General features: G+C 31.4%; 2 protein-coding genes across 2 annotated transcripts in view; one reads left to right on the top strand and one right to left on the bottom strand.

Annotated features, from left to right (window-relative positions):
- Positions 1 to 20,309, bottom strand: part of LOC111623129 (ras-related protein Rab-39B-like) — a 45,918-nt gene extending 25,609 nt beyond the window's left edge. Inside the window, exon 1 of the mRNA XM_023365613.1 lies at positions 19,853 to 20,309. Within this exon, the coding sequence (XP_023221381.1) occupies positions 19,853 to 20,070 (218 nt within the window). The 5' untranslated portion in view covers positions 20,071 to 20,309. The remainder of the gene's footprint in view (positions 1 to 19,852) is intronic.
- A 36-nt stretch (positions 20,310 to 20,345) lies between these two features.
- The window catches only part of LOC111623128 (solute carrier family 35 member F2-like), a 103,340-nt gene continuing 101,356 nt past the window's right edge, over positions 20,346 to 22,329 (top strand). The window contains exon 1 of the mRNA XM_023365612.1: positions 20,346 to 20,557. Coding sequence (XP_023221380.1) covers positions 20,448 to 20,557 — 110 coding nt within the window. The 5' untranslated portion in view covers positions 20,346 to 20,447. The remainder of the gene's footprint in view (positions 20,558 to 22,329) is intronic.

Raw genomic sequence — 22,329 nt, 5'->3', positions numbered from 1 at the left:
ATTGTCAACTTTTTGACTTTTTTTTTGGACTCTGCTCCATGGACACTAAAATGGGCATTTTTAATAATTGGTTCTTTCAGTTAGAAAGGGACATACATACAATAAAAGTCTCCTGGGATTTTCAACCATCCAGATTGGATATTGGATCCCCAAGAGTGATAGGCCGACACCTTAAGTGTTTCAAATATCTGACTCTGGCATAATTAAATATAGGGAAACTTGCAAATGTTTTAAATGTAAAATTTTGGATATAAAGAACATAATACAATAATAAACTTGCCATAGCATTCTTTACATAAGATAAATCAAACATATCAGCATTAAATTACTTCTAGACATCATAATTTTGTCTTTAATAAACATGTCAGAAATATATTTATAAGTATTAAAATATGCCAATAACATTGCCATCCATATTTACAATTAAATGAGACAGGATATAAATTTCATCTTAAAAAAAAATGGATTGTTTTGTAATTATAACATAGCCACTCTTCAATTAATGACAGAGTACCATTCCTATGACTAGATTGTTATACAAGGAGCTTAATCATCTTTATTTTCTGGATAAAGAAAAGGTCTAAAGAAAACTAACTTGACAACTTTGTTTTAATTTGCATCTCTTACAAAACATAAAAATACAATTATCAAAAATTATGAAAATGATTTCCCAAATTTATGAAAATATGACATTCAGATTAATATTTTAGACTTTGGATCCTTCAAATCAGACAAACAAGAGTACAAATTTATAAATGAAATATGTGTCTTGGATATTGCGAATGCTTTGTGTAGTGAATACTGTGCTACAGGAACTTGACTAAGGTTAAAAAAGGGGAGAACTGGAGAACTGGTCATTAAGTAAAGAGTGGCCATATGACAAATAAATTAGTATTACATATTAAATCTTGTCATAATGATTCTGTTGAGACCATAAAATTTATATTTTGCTTTATTTAATAAAATGCAATATAAATGTATGGAATTTTAAAATGCGTAGTGTTTTAATATTAAAATTATCTTGGAACAGTAATTTAACACACTTTGCTCCAACAAATATCACCTGTTTAACCTTGAAATGTCTTTCTATAACAAATGTCTAATGGCCAAGAAAAGTGTCAATCATTAGATATTTGTTCTAAAAAAGGAATTTGAGGATTTAAGAGGTATGGATGATACAGTGTTTTTTTCTAAAGAATTCTTTCTCAAGTAAACATTAATTTCTCAATGTTTGAGAAATTTAATTTTAAGAAAATTTAAATAACTGACAACATGGCTAGTGGCCAAACATCCAAAAAGCTAATGGCGATATTTGTTGTGGCATCTCTAAACAAGATGAAAGTTTGTACATAATTAAGGAATACAGCATAATTCTGGCTTAGTAAATCACTATTTATTTCTAAATGAATTAATTTGTTATTTTGTTATACATCAATACTTTCTACAGTGATGCACAGTATCTTGAAATAATTTTTCAAAATGCACGAGTACTGAATGAATAGAAAAATTGTTTGCCATCATCTATAAAAGAAGTAAGATAATTATAATTATTATTCACAAATTATTATTATTTGTTGATACAATATTAAAATTAGCTTATCATCTGTGTACCTTTTGTGTCTATGTTACCTTCGGGGTGTCTTCTAAGATATATTGGACTTCTTAAGTTAATGAATTAAATGTACTTCTTATGTGTGCCAAGTATGTTCTTATTTCTTTTTTTTTTGTATCTGAAAATAAATTATTTTCATTATTATATACAACAATTAGAAAAAAATTAAAACATACTAAAACAAATTCACTAGAATATTAAATTATTATTAACAATTTTCACTCTTCCCAAACTTACAGTCTATGAATGGTTTATGAGAATTTGAACAATTAAAACTATAAAAAAAGATTTGTTAACTGTTATAAATTGTCAATGATGATAAAAAGCAGCTACTGCACAATGGCTTTATCTGATAATTGCTGTTTAGTTTTTGTGATTATTTAATTAAAAATATCTATTTAAAATAAAATTGAAAATGATCGAAACAAGATAACAAATAAAGCTGACAAAGATAATCAAATCTACCTATATATAATTATTACATAAATCAATTTATCCAAATAGATAATCAAATTCAAAACAATGGAATTTTTTCTCACCATGAACTTTACCATGTAGTATCTATTACAATATTTGTTAATAATAATGTAATTAGTAGTTTAGTCAGAGAACATATCAATATAAAATAAAAATACAGGCCACTCTTTAATTATATATTATACAATATCTAATTATTTCTAATATTCTTAATAGAACTTCTACAACAAAGATGTAAAATGGATTTCAAATTTATTGTTTAACACAACTGCACTAGTGTTAGTTGACAAAGTTGATAACAGCAAAGTTTACGATTAGAACGGCATTTATTCAGGGCATAAGCCAGAAACCTGTGGCACACAAAGTGATTTTAAATGGTATGAGGCATGTTTTGGACCCTTAGCACATAAATTGCCTCTAAATACGATTGAAAATTAAATGTTGTTGTCAAGTATAGTCTGCCATGCCATCAACAGAAACATCTCGCTAAAATTAATGCACGTGGTTCTGCTGCAAACCTTAAAAATTTTGATGGCCTCTAACAATTTGAGGTGTTCCAAGTGTGGGGTGGTAAGGATAATTCTGGCTCTGGAGAAGTCTGTCGTAATATCCAGGTCTGTCGCATAAGTGGAGTGTGTGGTGGTACTCCTACTATGCTGTATGTCAGATTTATGCTCCCGTATTCTGATCCCCAGTTAACGTTTAGTGGAGCCAATGTACATCATTTCCCCATCACATCTGTTGTCTCTGATAAATGCTCATTAGTCTGTTGGGATTAGGAGAGTCTTTTCCATTGCGCAGTATGTTGAAAATGGAGGGGCATCTCCTGTACCCAACATCTCTTGGCAATTGTGGGGATTAAATGTGAGGGGATCCTCTCCTTATCCTTATTCGAAATCTGTATCATTCGATTTATATTCAAATGTGAACAACCAGCCTGTTTTGAATTAAGACGAGATCTGAAGAAGTACCCAGAAGGGGTAATGAAAACATTTGTCCCTTAAATGTTATTCACACCAGTTGGTTGGTGAGTTGTATGGTGACCATCACAATAGGAGCCATATATTGCCTATCAGAAATATGTCAGTACTGCATCCTCTATTTCATATTGTAACTGGTTGAAACTATTTAAATAAGTATATGGGAGCTGCAGTAAGAATTTAGATGGGCAGCACTTATGGCTCACAATGAAGTTTGGCCATCATACTGTATACAATTCACATCCAGTATAATTTTTAAGAACACAACAAAATAATGAAAAACAGAGGAAATGAATAAAAATACTGATCAACAAGGAGACACCCAAGCTTTGACAAACAGGATTTTGTTGAAATTTTAAGATGTTTTAGTACATCTCTTTCACTAATGCACAGTAATGTAACTGATGCCAATGAGCAATAATGAGGAAAAAATCATCGTTTAAAATTTTATACATGCATTATATATCAGGTTTTATAAATTAATCGTAACAAACAGATGTGGACCAATGAGTAAAGCACCAAGTTAAAAAGCTCAACATTGTGGGTGTCTTGTTTTTCTCTAGCTTTCTTTCCACATTTTTTTTTCCTAAAGCATGCAGTCTAATAAATTATTATAAAATACATTTGTCCTAAAATGCTATTTTGTAATTATTAAAATCATTTGCATATCTTTAAACTGCTGTAGGAAAACAGTTGTTGGTGTAAAATATGCAAATGATTTCAATAATTACAAAATAGTATTTTGGGCCAAATATATTTTATAATAATTCATTTGGTTTATCTTGCTATTCTACAACTTTTTTCCACAATATTTTTCTAAAGTATACAATGTTGAGCTTTTTAACCCAGTGCTTTACTCACTGGTTTGTGCCTACTTATTGTTTACAGAACTCTATATATAATGAATATGAAAAAGTTTAAATAACAATTTCTCCTAAACTATGCCTCTTTGGTACAAGTTATGTTACCAATCATCAGTGGAAAGGGGTTGTACTAAAATGTATTAAAATTTCAACAAAATTCAGAATTTCAAAGCATGTGTGAGAGAGAGAGAAAGAGAAAAAAAAGGAGTAACTCAAAAAAATTTTTTGACTCAGTTTTATTCAGCAAAAATGTTTTTTGCTCAGAGAAGTATATGTTCTGCTCATCTACAAAAAAATTAGAGGGAACATTGGTCCTTAGGGCAGACAAATCCAAAGACATTTTCCTTATAAACAAATCCGTCTACAAGAATAGAATCTTCAACTATATTCAAAATATGTAATGCTCTGTGCCTCCCGTCAGTTACCTTGAAAAACTAATCCAAAGTTGCATATCTACCCATCAAATCTCTAGTTGACCTACTACATCTTCACAAAATGACAGTACAAGCACCATCCATACCCCACATACTTAAAACATTTGCTAAGATTCAATTAAAATTGTCAACAAATCAATATCTCCCACTATTTGTCTCAAAGAAATTGTTAACAAGTTCATTTCTGACAACCTTTCCACCTATCCACACAATATCACTAATGTGGAGTCTTTAATTTGGCACCTTAAAAACCTAAAACTTCAAACTGGAGGATTTTTACAGTCTGTGATTTCGATTGTTCTACCCATCTATAAAAATAGAGCCATGGTTCTGTCAATTACAAAATTTCCTTCTGCAATCTATACTGAATTTGATATCCATTAGCCAACATAACAGAATTGGATGACCTCTGCCACACCTTTGAGTTTGAAGGGGGTCACTTACCTGCAGAGCACCAGGGTACAGATGGACAGCCCTATTTCAGGCACATTATACAGAACTTGCATAAATGCCATCTCTCATGACCAAATTGTCATTACTCCGCCTTGTGTGCCATGCTGTTCATGGAGGTGTATATAGTTTGGCTTGTATCTGAATGTTTATCATGTGTAAAAGACAGGGCAGTGGAGACAGAGTTGGGAGGAATTTCTGGCCAAAGGAGTTGGAAAAAATGTGTCGACTCTGACTCTTAAATAAAAAAACTAAAGTAAATTTAAAATGTAAATGAAAGAAAATTTATTATATATTCAGTAATTTAAAAAAATTTTTTTTTTGTATTTTGTTATAATTCATTTATTTTAAATATAAAATGCCTATAAGCACCTCTGCCCCCATAAATGACTTGGTATTAAATTTTGCTGGAGTCAGAGTCAGCCTACTAAAATTATCAGGAGTCGGAGTCGAGTGTTTTTTTTTTCGACTTCGCAGTCCTGGTGATAATGAAAGACAATTGGAATAATTATGACAGTAAACAATGTGATATTGGAGTTGGTTAAATAAATTTTTAAGCAGTTACAGTTGTAACTNTTAAAAATATATGCAAATTTCGATGTCACCCTACTTTAAACCCTTGTCCTCCCGAGACTTCTATGAGAATGTCCCGGGAAATCCGACTCCAGCTGTGTTCAAGGTCATCCAGCTGTGTAAACAATAACTCATCGGTGTTAAATTTCACAGAAAGGCGAGTTAAAGAAAAATAAAATTTGAAGCTTTTTCTTCAAAATTAACGCATTTCTTTCGTTTTTTTTCAGGTTTAAGTATTTTTTATGTTTAATTACAATTATATCAAAAATTGCTGGGAACTTAAGGTGTTAAAGAAGCCTGATGAAGACCTTGATGAGGTTGAAAACATTTGCTAAGGTGTAAACACATACCGCTGGAGCTGTAAAGGTTGTTTGAAGTGCTGAAGAACACAAAATATTTTAGTCTTTTTACTACATCATTCTTGTGTCACAGGTATACAATTATATAATGGAATTGCCTATTTTTACGAGTTATTCCCCACCTTAAATTATATAAAAATGTAAAATAAATAATTCATTTTGTTGTAATGCTTTTCAATAACTTATTAAATACAATTTTGATTACTATGGATGATGTTAGATTGTTTTAACTGTACACAAAATAAAATTGATTTCAGTATCAATTTCTGTTTTCGTGTTGAATACATGACTCATACAAACTGATAACAATGTTTGTTTTGATATTTGTGGTTAATGACATTTATCTTAGATATTTATTGCATTTTCCTACTTCTCAGAACTTAATCTACGATAAATACTGATGTCTGCATGTTTTTGCTTTCATTTTTGTTTATGTATCTTAGAAAATATTCGATTAATTAGCATAAAATATTTTATTAGTTTCCAAAATTTTGCTGTAAACAACAAAATTAACAATAAAATTATGGCTATTATTAATATTCTGATTCATTATTGCATTGTTCTGTGAGAGAATGAAATGTATCAATGTCAAAGCTATGGCAAAAAACACAGCAGTTAATTTATTATTTCTGATATTTTTAAAAAATGAGTAAAGTGTAAGATCTTAAATTATTGTGAAAAAATCTAAATATGAAATCAAAAGAAAAATGCATCCAAATTACATTTTATAAATGAATATTAACCTGTTTAGAGGGCCAAAAAACGAGAGAATTAATTTTTTGTTTAATTTTAATTAAAGGAATGTAATCTTTTTTGTATCATATGTAAGTGTATGTATAAAGGATTTAGTACATACAAAAAACTTAATAGCCTATCTTTATTTATAAACAAACTAAAGCTTGAGAAGCTGATGTAGGAAAAAAGAATCTAACTATACATAAACAGGTTTCATTTATGAAAAAAATGAGCTCATTGTATGATTTTGATCTTACACCTCATTTTGAAAATTCAAAGTGTATAATTATTTAAGTACTGCTTGAAATATGGAGCAATCGACTAACAAATTTACATTCTTTAGTAAAATGTCAGCATAATGAAAACATGCATTTGAAGTTGTTTGTCATAATAAAATATTATCAAAATTCAAGCAATTTTATACATAATGAACAAAATATTCTTTTCCATTCATTGTTTATTCAAATAATGAGTGGAAAAGAATATTTTGTTTTCTTCTATCACACGTAACATTTTTACCAAGAAAAATAGTAATAAGTAAGCTAATGGCTGAAATTAAATGGAAACTAAAATTTCGATAATTATGATCATAAATAATAAAAATACTTTTGTTATAATTGTATTACAAATATTTTCACTATGGCGAGATTTGTTTATCTGTTTAGTTTTCATAATGTAAAACTTATTCAAAAGATGCTTCTATTTAGAAAAAAATTAAACAAGTAAACTCTCTACCTTCATCTTCAGGAGTACAATCAAATGCCATTGTCATAGTTTTAATATTGTTTAATGTTCTCCTGAAATTACAACAAAACTTTTGAAAGAACAAAAGACTTTTGTAAAATACATACATTGTAAAACTAAAATTAAAACGTTACTTATTGATGAAAGAAGTTTCGAAAATGAAGTAACCCTTACTTCAATAGAAAGGTCTATTGGAGTAAGACCTACTTTTGTCAATAAGTGTTAGTTCTGCAATTTATACAATGAAAGCCAAGTTTACAACTTTAAACTGTTTACTATTATGTAAATAGAGAACTTTGTTTTAATCCTTTCTCTGAGTAAATCATTTTTGAATTAAATTTCGATAATAATCAATAGATTACAATGTTCAACATAACATTTTATATTAATTAAAAACATAAAAATTGTGCTGATTGCAGCAAAATTATATTCCTTTTTGATTATAAGTTTTAAAATCAAACCTGAGAAAATTTGCTTTCTTTTAATATGAAGAAAATTGGTAACAAATCCGTAAAATATTTATTGTAAAGAATGTTTTGTATTAACAAAATTCATTAAATCAATATTTCACTGTTTATTGTAGATGATTCAGTAAAGTTATTGTGAAAATAGTAATTAATAAATATAATCTAATAAATTGAAATAAGTTTCAATGTAAAAGATTTCTAAAATATTTTAAACTTACGTTCATTTGCTTGCTTAATCTTCCAACTATGTAGACACTTAAGAATCTAATTGAATCTTCATGAAGAATATTTTTTTCCTTTCTAAGATGTCAGCTATCATCTCAATAATTAGAAAGATAATTGTAATATTATAATCTTGTATAAATGAAACTATAAGTTATATATTTCTATAGAAAAATACATGTGTATAATCTTGTAAAGATGTAAGATTTCAGAAGCACAATATCTATGAAAATATAACTCAAGGTAATAGCATAGTCTCATGATACTGTCAACATCACATTAGCTATATAATAATAAATGAATCAAGTAAGTTTCGTTAATAGAAAGTTTACATTAATTACCACAATTAAGCTTTAAACAGTTTGCAAAAGATTACAATACTAATTCAAAAAATGAAAATGTTATAAACCAAGTTTATTTTAATTAACGCAAGAATAAAAAAGTTAAATGAATGAGCAATGTTCGAGTGAATATTAAAAAGTATATTGAATGATAAGACTTCGTCTACATCAAAGACAGTGTTCTGCATGAATTGCAGACTATAGACTATCCCTATATATATATATATAGGGATAGTTGACGACTGTAGACGAAGTCTTATCATTCAATATACTTTATAAATATATATATTTAAAAAACAACCAAAAAAGAACCACAGATTCAATAGTGACTATTGGCAAAATGTTTGCACTAAATGTAACGTCAATGTTCATTCTGATTGAATCAGACATACTAAAAGAGATGCAAATAGTTTATGGGTTCTTTTCAATATGTGACCGAGAAAAATCTTTAAATCAATACATCATATAGATTTTATATACAGTTTTCTAGTGTGACAAGTGACATTGACCATGTGTTTTAAATACATATTTATCAGTGAATAATCTTGTGTTAGCAACACACCTTACATTGTATGGTATAAACTTTTTATTGAATCTTCAAAATACTAGAATTCAAACATTTCCTTTTCATCTATAAACTTTTATTGATTTTTATCAGCTGTTTGGCACTGTAGTAATCAAACATCAGAAGATAAGTACAGTGGTACCTCAGGATACGAACGCTCCAGCATATGAAATTTTCAGGATATGACATGAAATTCGAACATATTTTTGCTCCACGATACAAACAAAAACTCACCATACAATGTTACATTAGTTCACAACGCCATTTTTTATTCACTTCTGTTCATTGGTCTCAGTCTGCGTGTTTGCTTCATTGTGGAAGGATCTTGCTCGATAAAGGAAATATTGAGGTATTATCAGAAAGTGACTGATTTTATTGAAAAGAAACATCCCAAAAAGGTTCACACTAGCTGTATTGCTGCTCGGAGTAATGCCATTTGCCTAAGTCATTTTAAAGTAGGCAAAAAGTAGGCAAAGCCAAACCTCTTTGGATAGATATTTTACCAAGCGACCTCTATCCAGTGAAAGTGCTGGTGGAAGTGAAGGAAAGAAAGCAAAAAGTAGTGAATAAAAATTAAAAAAACAATATATACATATAAAACAACACTAAATTTTTAAAAATCTAAGTTATTTTTAAGTTATTGTTACATTATGTTACATAAGTTAAGTTTTAGTATCATTTCCCTTCTCCCTCTCTTCCATCACCAGTTTACACCTCCACCATAGTCTATCCTCAAAGGTAAAAGTGCAAATAAAACTACATTTTTTAAAAATCAATTATTGTTTTATTATGGTTATTTACACATTTACAACTACAAAATGCATTTTTCAGTGTTTTCCTTACTATAGTTATTTTTTTAATGTACTACTTAGCTTTAATTTGAGTGTGTTTTTTTGTGTTGGAACGAATTATTTGGTTTTACATGTAATTATATGGGGAAAAATGATTCACCTTACGACATTTTCATGATACGATCTCAGTTTTGGAACATATTAATTTCATATCCTGAGGTACCACTGTATCAATATATTATGAAGTCACTATCAAATCTCGAATCCTTTCGGAATTTTCATTCATAAAGAAAGGGCTATTAACTCTTGTGACACACCTTAATTTGCAAGCACAAAAAAATCACATCCTGTAAATACTGTATTACAATATTTGTTTTCTGTAACCAAATATCTGTATTAAATTACACACAAACTCTACCTTCTCATTTGTATTAATACTTAATTCACTTGGAAAGTCAAAATCTTAGATTTATCAATGTATAGACCAACGGTGGGCAACCCCCGGCCCGCGGGCCAGCTACGGCCCGCGAAGAGTTTCTATCCGGCCCGCGAGATGTTTAGAAGAAATTATAAATAAATATTTTTCGATGTAATTCGTCTAGTTTAAATTGAATATTATTTNGTAAAATATCTGAGTAGCCCAAGACATAGCCAAAGATTGCAGTGCCACAGTACTGGCAAAAATTTAAATTTGCCGACTGGAATTCTTTCGAATAAACGATGCTCTACTGTATTTTAAATTATCCTGTCATGGTTGTAAATTTAAATTATGTTTCAAAATGAGTTGTTTGGAGATAGGTGATGACTTTAATTAAGGTTGAAAACATTTTGTGTGTAGACAATTAACATTTCCTGAACTATTGATAGAAAGGTTGCTATTATTTGATTGAATCTATATTTTTACTGGTCCCTGGTAAAGTTTTGAAAATCTGCTTGTCTACAATACATTTCACAATAAGAATCACCACTACAAATAATTGTCTATCTCATAAAGAATACTCATGAATACAATACTTTACTAATTTTATAAATTTATTTACATACTGATTTATATTCAGGATTTAAAGCTTGAACTACAAATAATTAAACTGCATCTTTATATTATGTTATCAAGTACCTATAGAATTTAAGCAAATAAGTATTCTCCCTCTCACTCTCAGTTGGAAATTACATTATTAGAGTACCAGAACATGTTTTCTTAAAGATCAATTATCATATATTTTCTGTAATCTTATAAACAAATGAATAAAATACTCTTTATACCAGCAAATACCGAATATTCTTCTGACTGTTCATTAAATTAATATTTCTTTGTGAAAACAAACATTTAACAAGTAACACACCCACATATATATATAATTATACTTTAATTATTCGAAGTAATAAGTGTTAAAATCTTACAAAATTCTATTTTATTTATTTTATATAAATATTTTATTTACTTTACTTATATAAAGTTTATTATGTTTAATATCTAAAAGTATAAACTCTGGATATTATTTTAAAATTTCATTTCTTAAATTAAATCTTAAAAAATTCAACAAAGTTTGAAAAATATAATCAAAGAATTGATATAATAAAAAAACAATAATAATCCTTACGTTGTTTTCGTGAATACTATTGTTTACATGATCAACAGGAATATTTTTATATGTATATAAGAAAATACATGAATAAGTTACTATAACTTTATATTTATTCGATTTGGCTTTCGTTTATTAAAACATCATTTAAATATTTACGATAAATTTCAAAATAATTTATTCAAGCGAAATCTTCATACATTGCAATTATGACAGCAGAGAAATGGAATCTTACCAGTTGTGGCATTGTTTATTACATGTTTTATGTACCTCGAGTGTTACATCTTAACGTCTCCTTCTTGGAACGTGTGGAATGTTGTGGATTTTGCTTCTACATCGATCCGAGCAGTCTGAGTATTATAAACTAGTTTAGTGACTACTCAGACTATTCTTATCTGAGAGACTGAAAGGAAAACAAAATTCGTGATGCTAAACAAAGGAGTGTGAGTTCAATATCATGAAATTTTCCTTATAAAGTACTAAGAAGAAATCTGTTTATATATTCCAAAAGAAATTTCAACTTGTCTGCATTCTTTTATTATTTGACACAGAAAATTTAANAATATTTTTAATATAAAAATGAACACAAAATATAAGAAATAAACGTCTTCCAACACTAGAGGAGTTATAATTCAGCACTTCAACCTTTACAGCTCCAGCGGTATGTGTTTACACATTATATACGTTCAGGAAATGGCCACACAACATGGGTATAATAAGAACTTAATACATAATATCGCTCACGCTTACACACAGGCTTGCACACGAGACACTGCCAATGTCCAAGGGGAGCATTTGGATAACGAGTGTACAAGAAAAATCATGGGGTACAACCACCATCTGGATGCAATATACAAAGAAATTTCATTTATCAATAAAAGTAAGATAGCTTATAAAAGGCCTAGATCAGTTTACAACTTGCTTTGCAACGGGAAAGATGCGATTGACTTAAAACACGCACCGGGGGTATATGCTATCCTGCTTTGGGATGATAGATGATAGATTTAACAGCAGTTTGGTTTATGCAGGGTCAACCAAACGCTCCCTTCACAAAAGGCTGTGTGAGCACAAACGTGACATTGACAATAAAAAACACACCACCGCCCTCTCAACGGTTGCCACTGAACTGGGAATCACGACCGAAATTTTGAATCGTATATGTTCAGTTCCAAACGCGTTCGAATTCCTAATTAACCCGTTTAGTTCTTCGCCCGAGTTAACTCGGGCACGCTATATAGCCTTACATAAAACGTGGTCCTTATAGCCATTTTTGACAAAATTTTTTTTTTTTTGAATTTTTGGAATGTTTTTTAGGTCCCCAAATTTTTTCAAAATTTTTTGCCCGCGCGAAAAAATTTTATCGCGATTTTAATGAGCCTATGTGAAGGCTCGATTAAGGCTTAATTGTTTTTTAATGGGAGTTTTTTATCAATTTTATTTCATGGTTCCTAAGTTGTAGCGCACTAATTTTACTTCGGTAAACTTATTTAAAGCTAGTTTCTGATGTCAAAAACGACCTCCAAAAGTTTTTAAATTTTTTTAATTAATATATTTTATTTTATATTAATTTAATTGATTAGGGGGGGTCGGAAATCGCAATAAAATTTTTAATTTTTTAAAAATATTTGAAAATATATGCAAATTTCGATGTCACCCTACTTTAAACCCTTGTCCTCCCGAGACTTCTATGAGAATGTCCCGGGAAATCCGACTCCAGCTGTGTTCAAGGTCATCCAGCTGTGTAAACAATAACTCATCGGTGTTAAATTTCACAGAAAGGCGAGTTAAAAAAAAATAAAATTTGAAGCTTTTTCTTCAAAATTAACGCATTTCTTTCGTTTTTTTTCAGGTTTAAGTATTTTTTATGTTTAATTACAATTATATCAAAAATTGCTGGGAACTTAAGGTGTTAAAGAAGCCTGATGAAGACCTTGATGAGGTTGAAAACATTTGCTAAGGTGTAAACACATACCGCTGGAGCTGTAAAGGTTGTTTGAAGTGCTGAAGAACACAAAATATTTTAGTCTTTTTACTACATCATTCTTGTGTCACAGGTATACAATTATATAATGGAATTGCCTATTTTTACGAGTTATTCCCCACCTTAAATTATATAAAAATGTAAAATAAATAATTCATTTTGTTGTAATGCTTTTCAATAACTTATTAAATACAATTTTGATTACTATGGATGATGTTAGATTGTTTTAACTGTACACAAAATAAAATTGATTTCAGTATCAATTTCTGTTTTCGTGTTGAATACATGACTCATACAAACTGATAACAATGTTTGTTTTGATATTTGTGGTTAATGACATTTATCTTAGATATTTATTGCATTTTCCTACTTCTCAGAACTTAATCTACGATAAATACTGATGTCTGCATGTTTTTGCTTTCATTTTTGTTTATGTATCTTAGAAAATATTCGATTAATTAGCATAAAATATTTTATTAGTTTCCAAAATTTTGCTGTAAACAACAAAATTAACAATAAAATTATGGCTATTATTAATATTCTGATTCATTATTGCATTGTTCTGTGAGAGAATGAAATGTATCAATGTCAAAGCTATGGCAAAAAACACAGCAGTTAATTTATTATTTCTGATATTTTTAAAAAATGAGTAAAGTGTAAGATCTTAAATTATTGTGAAAAAATCTAAATATGAAATCAAAAGAAAAATGCATCCAAATTACATTTTATAAATGAATATTAACCTGTTTAGAGGGCCAAAAAACGAGAGAATTAATTTTTTGTTTAATTTTAATTAAAGGAATGTAATCTTTTTTGTATCATATGTAAGTGTATGTATAAAGGATTTAGTACATACAAAAAACTTAATAGCCTATCTTTATTTATAAACAAACTAAAGCTTGAGAAGCTGATGTAGGAAAAAAGAATCTAACTATACATAAACAGGTTTCATTTATGAAAAAAATGAGCTCATTGTATGATTTTGATCTTACACCTCATTTTGAAAATTCAAAGTGTATAATTATTTAAGTACTGCTTGAAATATGGAGCAATCGACTAACAAATTTACATTCTTTAGTAAAATGTCAGCATAATGAAAACATGCATTTGAAGTTGTTTGTCATAATAAAATATTATCAAAATTCAAGCAATTTTATACATAATGAACAAAATATTCTTTTCCATTCATTGTTTATTCAAATAATGAGTGGAAAAGAATATTTTGTTTTCTTCTATCACACGTAACATTTTTACCAAGAAAAATAGTAATAAGTAAGCTAATGGCTGAAATTAAATGGAAACTAAAATTTCGATAATTATGATCATAAATAATAAAAATACTTTTGTTATAATTGTATTACAAATATTTTCACTATGGCGAGATTTGTTTATCTGTTTAGTTTTCATAATGTAAAACTTATTCAAAAGATGCTTCTATTTAGAAAAAAATTAAACAAGTAAACTCTCTACCTTCATCTTCAGGAGTACAATCAAATGCCATTGTCATAGTTTTAATATTGTTTAATGTTCTCCTGAAATTACAACAAAACTTTTGAAAGAACAAAAGACTTTTGTAAAATACATACATTGTAAAACTAAAATTAAAACGTTACTTATTGATGAAAGAAGTTTCGAAAATGAAGTAACCCTTACTTCAATAGAAAGGTCTATTGGAGTAAGACCTACTTTTGTCAATAAGTGTTAGTTCTGCAATTTATACAATGAAAGCCAAGTTTACAACTTTAAACTGTTTACTATTATGTAAATAGAGAACTTTGTTTTAATCCTTTCTCTGAGTAAATCATTTTTGAATTAAATTTCGATAATAATCAATAGATTACAATGTTCAACATAACATTTTATATTAATTAAAAACATAAAAATTGTGCTGATTGCAGCAAAATTATATTCCTTTTTGATTATAAGTTTTAAAATCAAACCTGAGAAAATTTGCTTTCTTTTAATATGAAGAAAATTGGTAACAAATCCGTAAAATATTTATTGTAAAGAATGTTTTGTATTAACAAAATTCATTAAATCAATATTTCACTGTTTATTGTAGATGATTCAGTAAAGTTATTGTGAAAATAGTAATTAATAAATATAATCTAATAAATTGAAATAAGTTTCAATGTAAAAGATTTCTAAAATATTTTAAACTTACGTTCATTTGCTTGCTTAATCTTCCAACTATGTAGACACTTAAGAATCTAATTGAATCTTCATGAAGAATATTTTTTTCCTTTCTAAGATGTCAGCTATCATCTCAATAATTAGAAAGATAATTGTAATATTATAATCTTGTATAAATGAAACTATAAGTTATATATTTCTATAGAAAAATACATGTGTATAATCTTGTAAAGATGTAAGATTTCAGAAGCACAATATCTATGAAAATATAACTCAAGGTAATAGCATAGTCTCATGATACTGTCAACATCACATTAGCTATATAATAATAAATGAATCAAGTAAGTTTCGTTAATAGAAAGTTTACATTAATTACCACAATTAAGCTTTAAACAGTTTGCAAAAGATTACAATACTAATTCAAAAAATGAAAATGTTATAAACCAAGTTTATTTTAATTAACGCAAGAATAAAAAAGTTAAATGAATGAGCAATGTTCGAGTGAATATTAAAAAGTATATTGAATGATAAGACTTCGTCTACATCAAAGACAGTGTTCTGCATGAATTGCAGACTATAGACTATCCCTATATATATATATATAGGGATAGTTGACGACTGTAGACGAAGTCTTATCATTCAATATACTTTATAAATATATATATTTAAANTTTCAATAAAATGCAAGCACAGTCTTTTTAACTTACATTGCAATTCAATAGATTACACAGAATAGGGTAAGACACGAACTCCGAATGAGGAATTTCCACCCCCGTAAGACTTCGTCTACATCAAAGACAGTGTTCTGCATGAATTGCAGACTATAGACTATCCCTATATATATATATATAGGGATAGTTGACGACTGTAGACGAAGTCTTATCATTCAATATACTTTATAAATATATATATTTAAAAAACAACCAAAAAAGAACCACAGATTCAATAGTGACTATTGGCAAAATGTTTGCACTAAATGTAACGTCAATGTTCATTCTGATTGAATCAGACATACTAAAAGAGATGCAAATAGTTTATGGGTTCTTTTCAATATGTGACCGAGAAAAATCTTTAAATCAATACATCATATAGATTTTATATACAGTTTTCTAGTGTGACAAGTGACATTGACCATGTGTTTTAAATACATATTTATCAGTGAATAATCTTGTGTTAGCAACACACCTTACATTGTATGGTATAAACTTTTTATTGAATCTTCAAAATACTAGAATTCAAACATTTCCTTTTCATCTATAAACTTTTATTGATTTTTATCAGCTGTTTGGCACTGTAGTAATCAAACATCAGAAGATAAGTACAGTGGTACCTCAGGATACGAACGCTCCAGCATATGAAATTTTCAGGATACGACATGAAATTCGAACATATTTTTGCTCCACGATACAAACAAAAACTCACCATACAATGTTACATTAGTTCACAACGCCATTTTTTATTCACTTCTGTTCATTGGTCTCAGTCTGCGTGTTTGCTTCATTGTGGAAGGATCTTGCTCGATAAAGGAAATATTGAGGTATTATCAGAAAGTGACTGATTTTATTGAAAAGAAACATCCCAAAAAGGTTCACACTAGCTGTATTGCTGCTCGGAGTAATGCCATTTGCCTAAGTCATTTTAAAGTAGGCAAAAAGTAGGCAAAGCCAAACCTCTTTGGATAGATATTTTACCAAGCGACCTCTATCCAGTGAAAGTGCTGGTGGAAGTGAAGGAAAGAAAGCAAAAAGTAGTGAATAAAAATTAAAAAAACAATATATACATATAAAACAACACTAAATTTTTAAAAATCTAAGTTATTTTTAAGTTATTGTTACATTATGTTACATAAGTTAAGTTTTAGTATCATTTCCCTTCTCCCTCTCTTCCATCACCAGTTTACACCTCCACCATAGTCTATCCTCAAAGGTAAAAGTGCAAATAAAACTACATTTTTTAAAAATCAATTATTGTTTTATTATGGTTATTTACACATTTACAACTACAAAATGCATTTTTCAGTGTTTTCCTTACTATAGTTATTTTTTTAATGTACTACTTAGCTTTAATTTGAGTGTGTTTTTTTGTGTTGGAACGAATTATTTGGTTTTACATGTAATTATATGGGGAAAAATGATTCACCTTACGACATTTTCATGATACGATCTCAGTTTTGGAACATATTAATTTCATATCCTGAGGTACCACTGTATCAATATATTATGAAGTCACTATCAAATCTCGAATCCTTTCGGAATTTTCATTCATAAAGAAAGGGCTATTAACTCTTGTGACACACCTTAATTTGCAAGCACAAAAAAATCACATCCTGTAAATACTGTATTACAATATTTGTTTTCTGTAACCAAATATCTGTATTAAATTACACACAAACTCTACCTTCTCATTTGTATTAATACTTAATTCACTTGGAAAGTCAAAATCTTAGATTTATCAATGTATAGACCAACGGTGGGCAACCCCCGGCCCGCGGGCCAGCTACGGCCCGCGAAGAGTTTCTATCCGGCCCGCGAGATGTTTAGAAGAAATTATAAATAAATATTTTTCGATGTAATTCGTCTAGTTTAAATTGAATATTATTTTCTGAAGTGTTGCGGCAGCAATGACAGGAAAAAATAAGGGAGTCATTTCCTTATTCAAACAAAAAATGGGAGAACAGAATTTTTCTAAATTATTTATATCTCATCGCATCATCCATCAAGAAAATCTATGTGCAAAAGCTATGCAATTAGAAAATGTAATGTCTGTCGTATCCAACTACATAGTGCTGTTTTTATTGTGTTTAAAGTCACTTAGATTTTACAAATAGGTGAGCCGTTCACAGCCCGGCACACGCATTTGTAAAATCTAAGTGACTCATACAACGTGGAATTCATATAAAACAGAATAATCAACAGTGTTATAGGGGGATCGACTGTAGTAATTAATTTCTTTTTATTTATTTATTTTATATTTGCAGACTAAAAATTTACAGGTCACAAGGTGTCAATTAACTACTATGGCCCGCGGAAAAAACGTAAAATTTATTCTGGCCCATGTTATAAAAAAGGTTGCCCACCCTTGGTATAGACTGCTCTTATTTAAATGCATCTGTTCTCACTTTAACTTTTTGATCTTATTCTCTACTTCAATATATCATATGCCAGAATTCTGTTAACAAAATCAATATCCCAAATGTTGATTTATTTATTTGTCGATGCAATGCAACAGCCTATTACAAACAATCTCTCTCACTTTGCCCATTACGGTAGGGTCAATCGGGTATTAAGGAATAAGAACCAACATAGTTGGGTGGGCCATCTAATATAAGTTCTTGATGTTCCAATCCAGATTTAAATCTAGAAGGACATCCAAAGCTTTTGGTTCTTCAAATTGGGACCAATGGAATGAGGTAATACAACACTCGGGCAAACTGCTAATTGGGGAAAGTGAATCTCGGAAGGACTTTTCACAGGAAACTGGTCCCTATCAGGGCCAGCAGGTGGTTTTGTGGGGCCCTGGAAAAAAGTTACTAGCAAGACCCCAAAATATTTGCAAAAAAAATTTTTTTTACCAAATTTTCTCATAAATTTGAGTAAAAAATGGAGCCTAGTCTGAGGCCCAAAAAATCAACATCCAAGCCAATCCTGCCACTGTTTTGGACTTCAGACATGAGAAGAAATCCCAGAAAACAACACTCAACCAGTGTGCCAACCAGGTGCAAAGTCGAATCAATTTCATCCTTTCAGCCGCCAGCAGGCCAGTTCCCCAGACACCACACCCTCCCAATTTTTCCATTAAAGCCTGGTCCGATCCAATGATCACTCAAGCGAAAGCAGCAAGGAGTAAGGACAAACACACCTAGGCCAGACTACCAAAGTAGGATTTCCAACATACAAAAGAGATATATCTGAGGAATCGCACACCTCAAATGCCTCTATATGTCGGCCCATCCTACAATCATATGAACATTATCTATTCATGTATCAAGACTTTCAATAAAATGCAAGCACAGAGTCTTTTTAACTTACATTGCAATTCAATAGATTACACAGAATAGGGTAAGACACGAACTCCGAATGAGGAATTTCCACCCCCGTACAAGCAAAAAAGTCAAAGGAACCATATCCGTACACACAATATTCACTTCTAAAGGTTACTTTATACCACATACAAAACGCCCATTCTCCATGCTCCACAGACAGTCACACACTTTGGTGCTCGCCTCGCATCCACGTGGCACGAGTGAAGTTTATAGTTTTACAGGAGTGCAGGCAAGTCACCACACTCCTCTAAAACTATATAACTTCGAGTAGGTCACTCAAAGCCCGTACAGACCAAACAATTAAACAGACTCCCGACGGCACACGATCCGGGAGTAGGGCATATCTTACAAAGAGTCGTACATAGAGGTTCCTTAGACTTTTCTGCTCCATTCGGTGCAGTCTACGGCTCCAGCGAGGTCCCGACGTCTCATTCGGAAGCATAGTTGCACCTTTCAGGGGTCTCATTCGGAGGCGTAATCGTACCTTTAGGCTTATATACCTGAATCTCTCCTGTCCCGCCGTGTCCCATAATTGCATTTTAACTCTGACTCCGCTCTTGACTTCGACCAGACGAGCGAAAAAGTCGACTCCGACTGTGGGATCCGACACTTCTGCGAATTTCCCTTCTGTGAACGTTTTGAGGAGGGTGCTCTTCCCCACGGTGCTATCGCCGATCAATACGAGACGGAATTGGTAGTCGAAGATGGGCTCCACCATCCTACCCGCTAAGCCTAAATAGGCTTAACGGAAGAGACAAACGACGTCGCCCGCGGACCGAATAGGAGCATCAGAGGCCTTTTCCACCTTCCAAACCGCCTACGAGACGTTAGAGACGGTGGCTTCGGGGCCGGAATCCATAGCCGAAGGCAATAAATTCGAATTTACCAATTTTGTAGCCAGACGATACGCAGACGACCGCCGCAGTTGCTTAATTCCTCCGACCGTCGTCAGATGTCGCCACCGTTTCCTGGGACAGAGTAAAGAGACGGGCGGTAGGGGTCGCGCCGAGAAAGGTGCGGCGTCGGACGGCGATGCGCCGCGGACAGAGTGAAGAGAGGTGCCGAGCGGTCGGCTTCTAACAGTGAGGAGTGCACATGGATGGAGATATACAACGCGATTACGACGAGGAATCCACGTCTTCCAGCAGACGCTCCGCTTCTTTGGCCCGTAGGATATGCGCCTACTTCTCTCAATTAGGAAAATGGTAAGTGGATAATATATTTGTGTATAGGATTTAGAATATTTTTCCCCGTCGTGTTTTGACTGTTTTTACCTCCAGGGGCCTCGAATCGTTTCGGATAAAAAAAAATGTTAATTAAATAAATATGACTTCGTGCCATTTCTCTCCAAAAGGGGGCCTTCGTGAGAATTTCTCTTCCGGAACTGGAACGTCTGTCAACTTCCGGAGATTCTGTCACGCCGGCGTTACATACGATTTCTGTCTCGTCGGAGATGCGTAATTTGACGTTTATGAGGAATTTGCACTTTAATAAAGCTTAGCGTTGAAAAATTAACAGTTTTCCTCTTTAACCGACGATACCCTACCCAAATTATGCAGGGAAAGCGGCCCCGTGAATAAAAAAATCCGGAGCGATGTATCGGCATGTGACGTAAACAGAGCAGCGGCATGTATTGCTATCCGTTTAGATTATCCATCACTTGTGTAATTTGTATGGACGAAGGCTCGTTTCTTTTTATTTTTTATTTTTTAAACTCCTTTCATGCCCTACCGCACGTAAGAAGCACTTTACAAAGAGGCAGGAGGATACCTCTCCGTACTCATCCGAGCGAGATTAACGCCATTTTCGTGAAACGTACGTCGACTACAGCATCCCCGACGTCTTCGGGAATCTCGCTCCACGTCATTTACCAAGAAAAAACAACAATTCTAAAAGTTTCCTGAAGGCCTCAAAGGGTGGGCCCTCAAGAGCGGCTCACTTGAGATTATCTCGAAGTTGGAGATACGAGGATTGATTTCTCTAGCAGCATCCCTTCGAGTGATGCGAGAAACGATTCTTTCGCCTTCCTCCGATGGATGTAGCCTAGTAGAATCTTCTCTAAACGGAAATTACGTTATAAATTTACGTTACGGCGGCTCGTGCCACCCGGTCGATATCGATGGCCGACGATGTTGGTCTCCATCCGTACACGTCTGGTCGTCGACCGTGGCTGCGCAGTTTATGGTGATATTTTCGCTTCGGGTCTGTGGCCTACGAAACACGGGATCGAACACACGCTACAGTACAGAAGTTTCTGTACAATTCTGTACTTTTCTTCCATCTCCGATGGCTCCTCCACTCTTACAACTTGTGCAATTGTTCTCTTCTGTACTCGACTTCTTAAATTCTTTAAAATGTTATTTATTTTTTATATTTTTTAGATGTTTTAACGTCCGTATAAGACTGTGAATACATTATTTAGCTTATAGACTACTTCGCATATCTTCAGATAAGTCATGGTGTTATTAAGATGTTAAATCTGGTAATCGTTTCGAGAAGACTTTCTCCTATATTTTGAGATTAACGAACATGTCTTTAACTAGATACATGTGATGTTGCTACGGTAAACATGAATATAATCGACTAAAATTTAGATAATCATGGGAATATCGAATAGATGCAAGAATTTACATCCACCTTATAGCAGGAGAGAGAAAAGTGTTGAACCATTTTTTATTGTAGAGCGTAATGTTTTGAGTACAGTATTTTGTTACATAAATTATCAGTTCACTACTGATAATATGCGGATGTACAGTACGAGTTAGAATCTTTGTCCTCACTTAAAAAAGAACTACGTAGAAGGTGCCAAAGTAACTTTAACTAACGTCTAGATTCAACGAAGGATGGTAATGGCACGTCGAACTGCAGAAGTGACCCCATCAATAATCACTTACACCTGGTCTGGCGAGTTGCGAAGTTGGAACGTTTTATTTAGAATCAGTTTTAACGTTATTGCAATAGGCATCGCTTGAAGATC

Source organism: Centruroides sculpturatus, unplaced genomic scaffold, assembly GCF_000671375.1.
Source record: "Centruroides sculpturatus isolate CEXI.00-Female unplaced genomic scaffold, Cexi_2.0 scaffold136, whole genome shotgun sequence".
Classification (NCBI taxonomy): domain Eukaryota; kingdom Metazoa; phylum Arthropoda; class Arachnida; order Scorpiones; family Buthidae; genus Centruroides; species Centruroides sculpturatus.
Note: the sequence above shows the minus strand (reverse complement) of the source record. Positions and strands in the feature narration are given on the sequence as shown.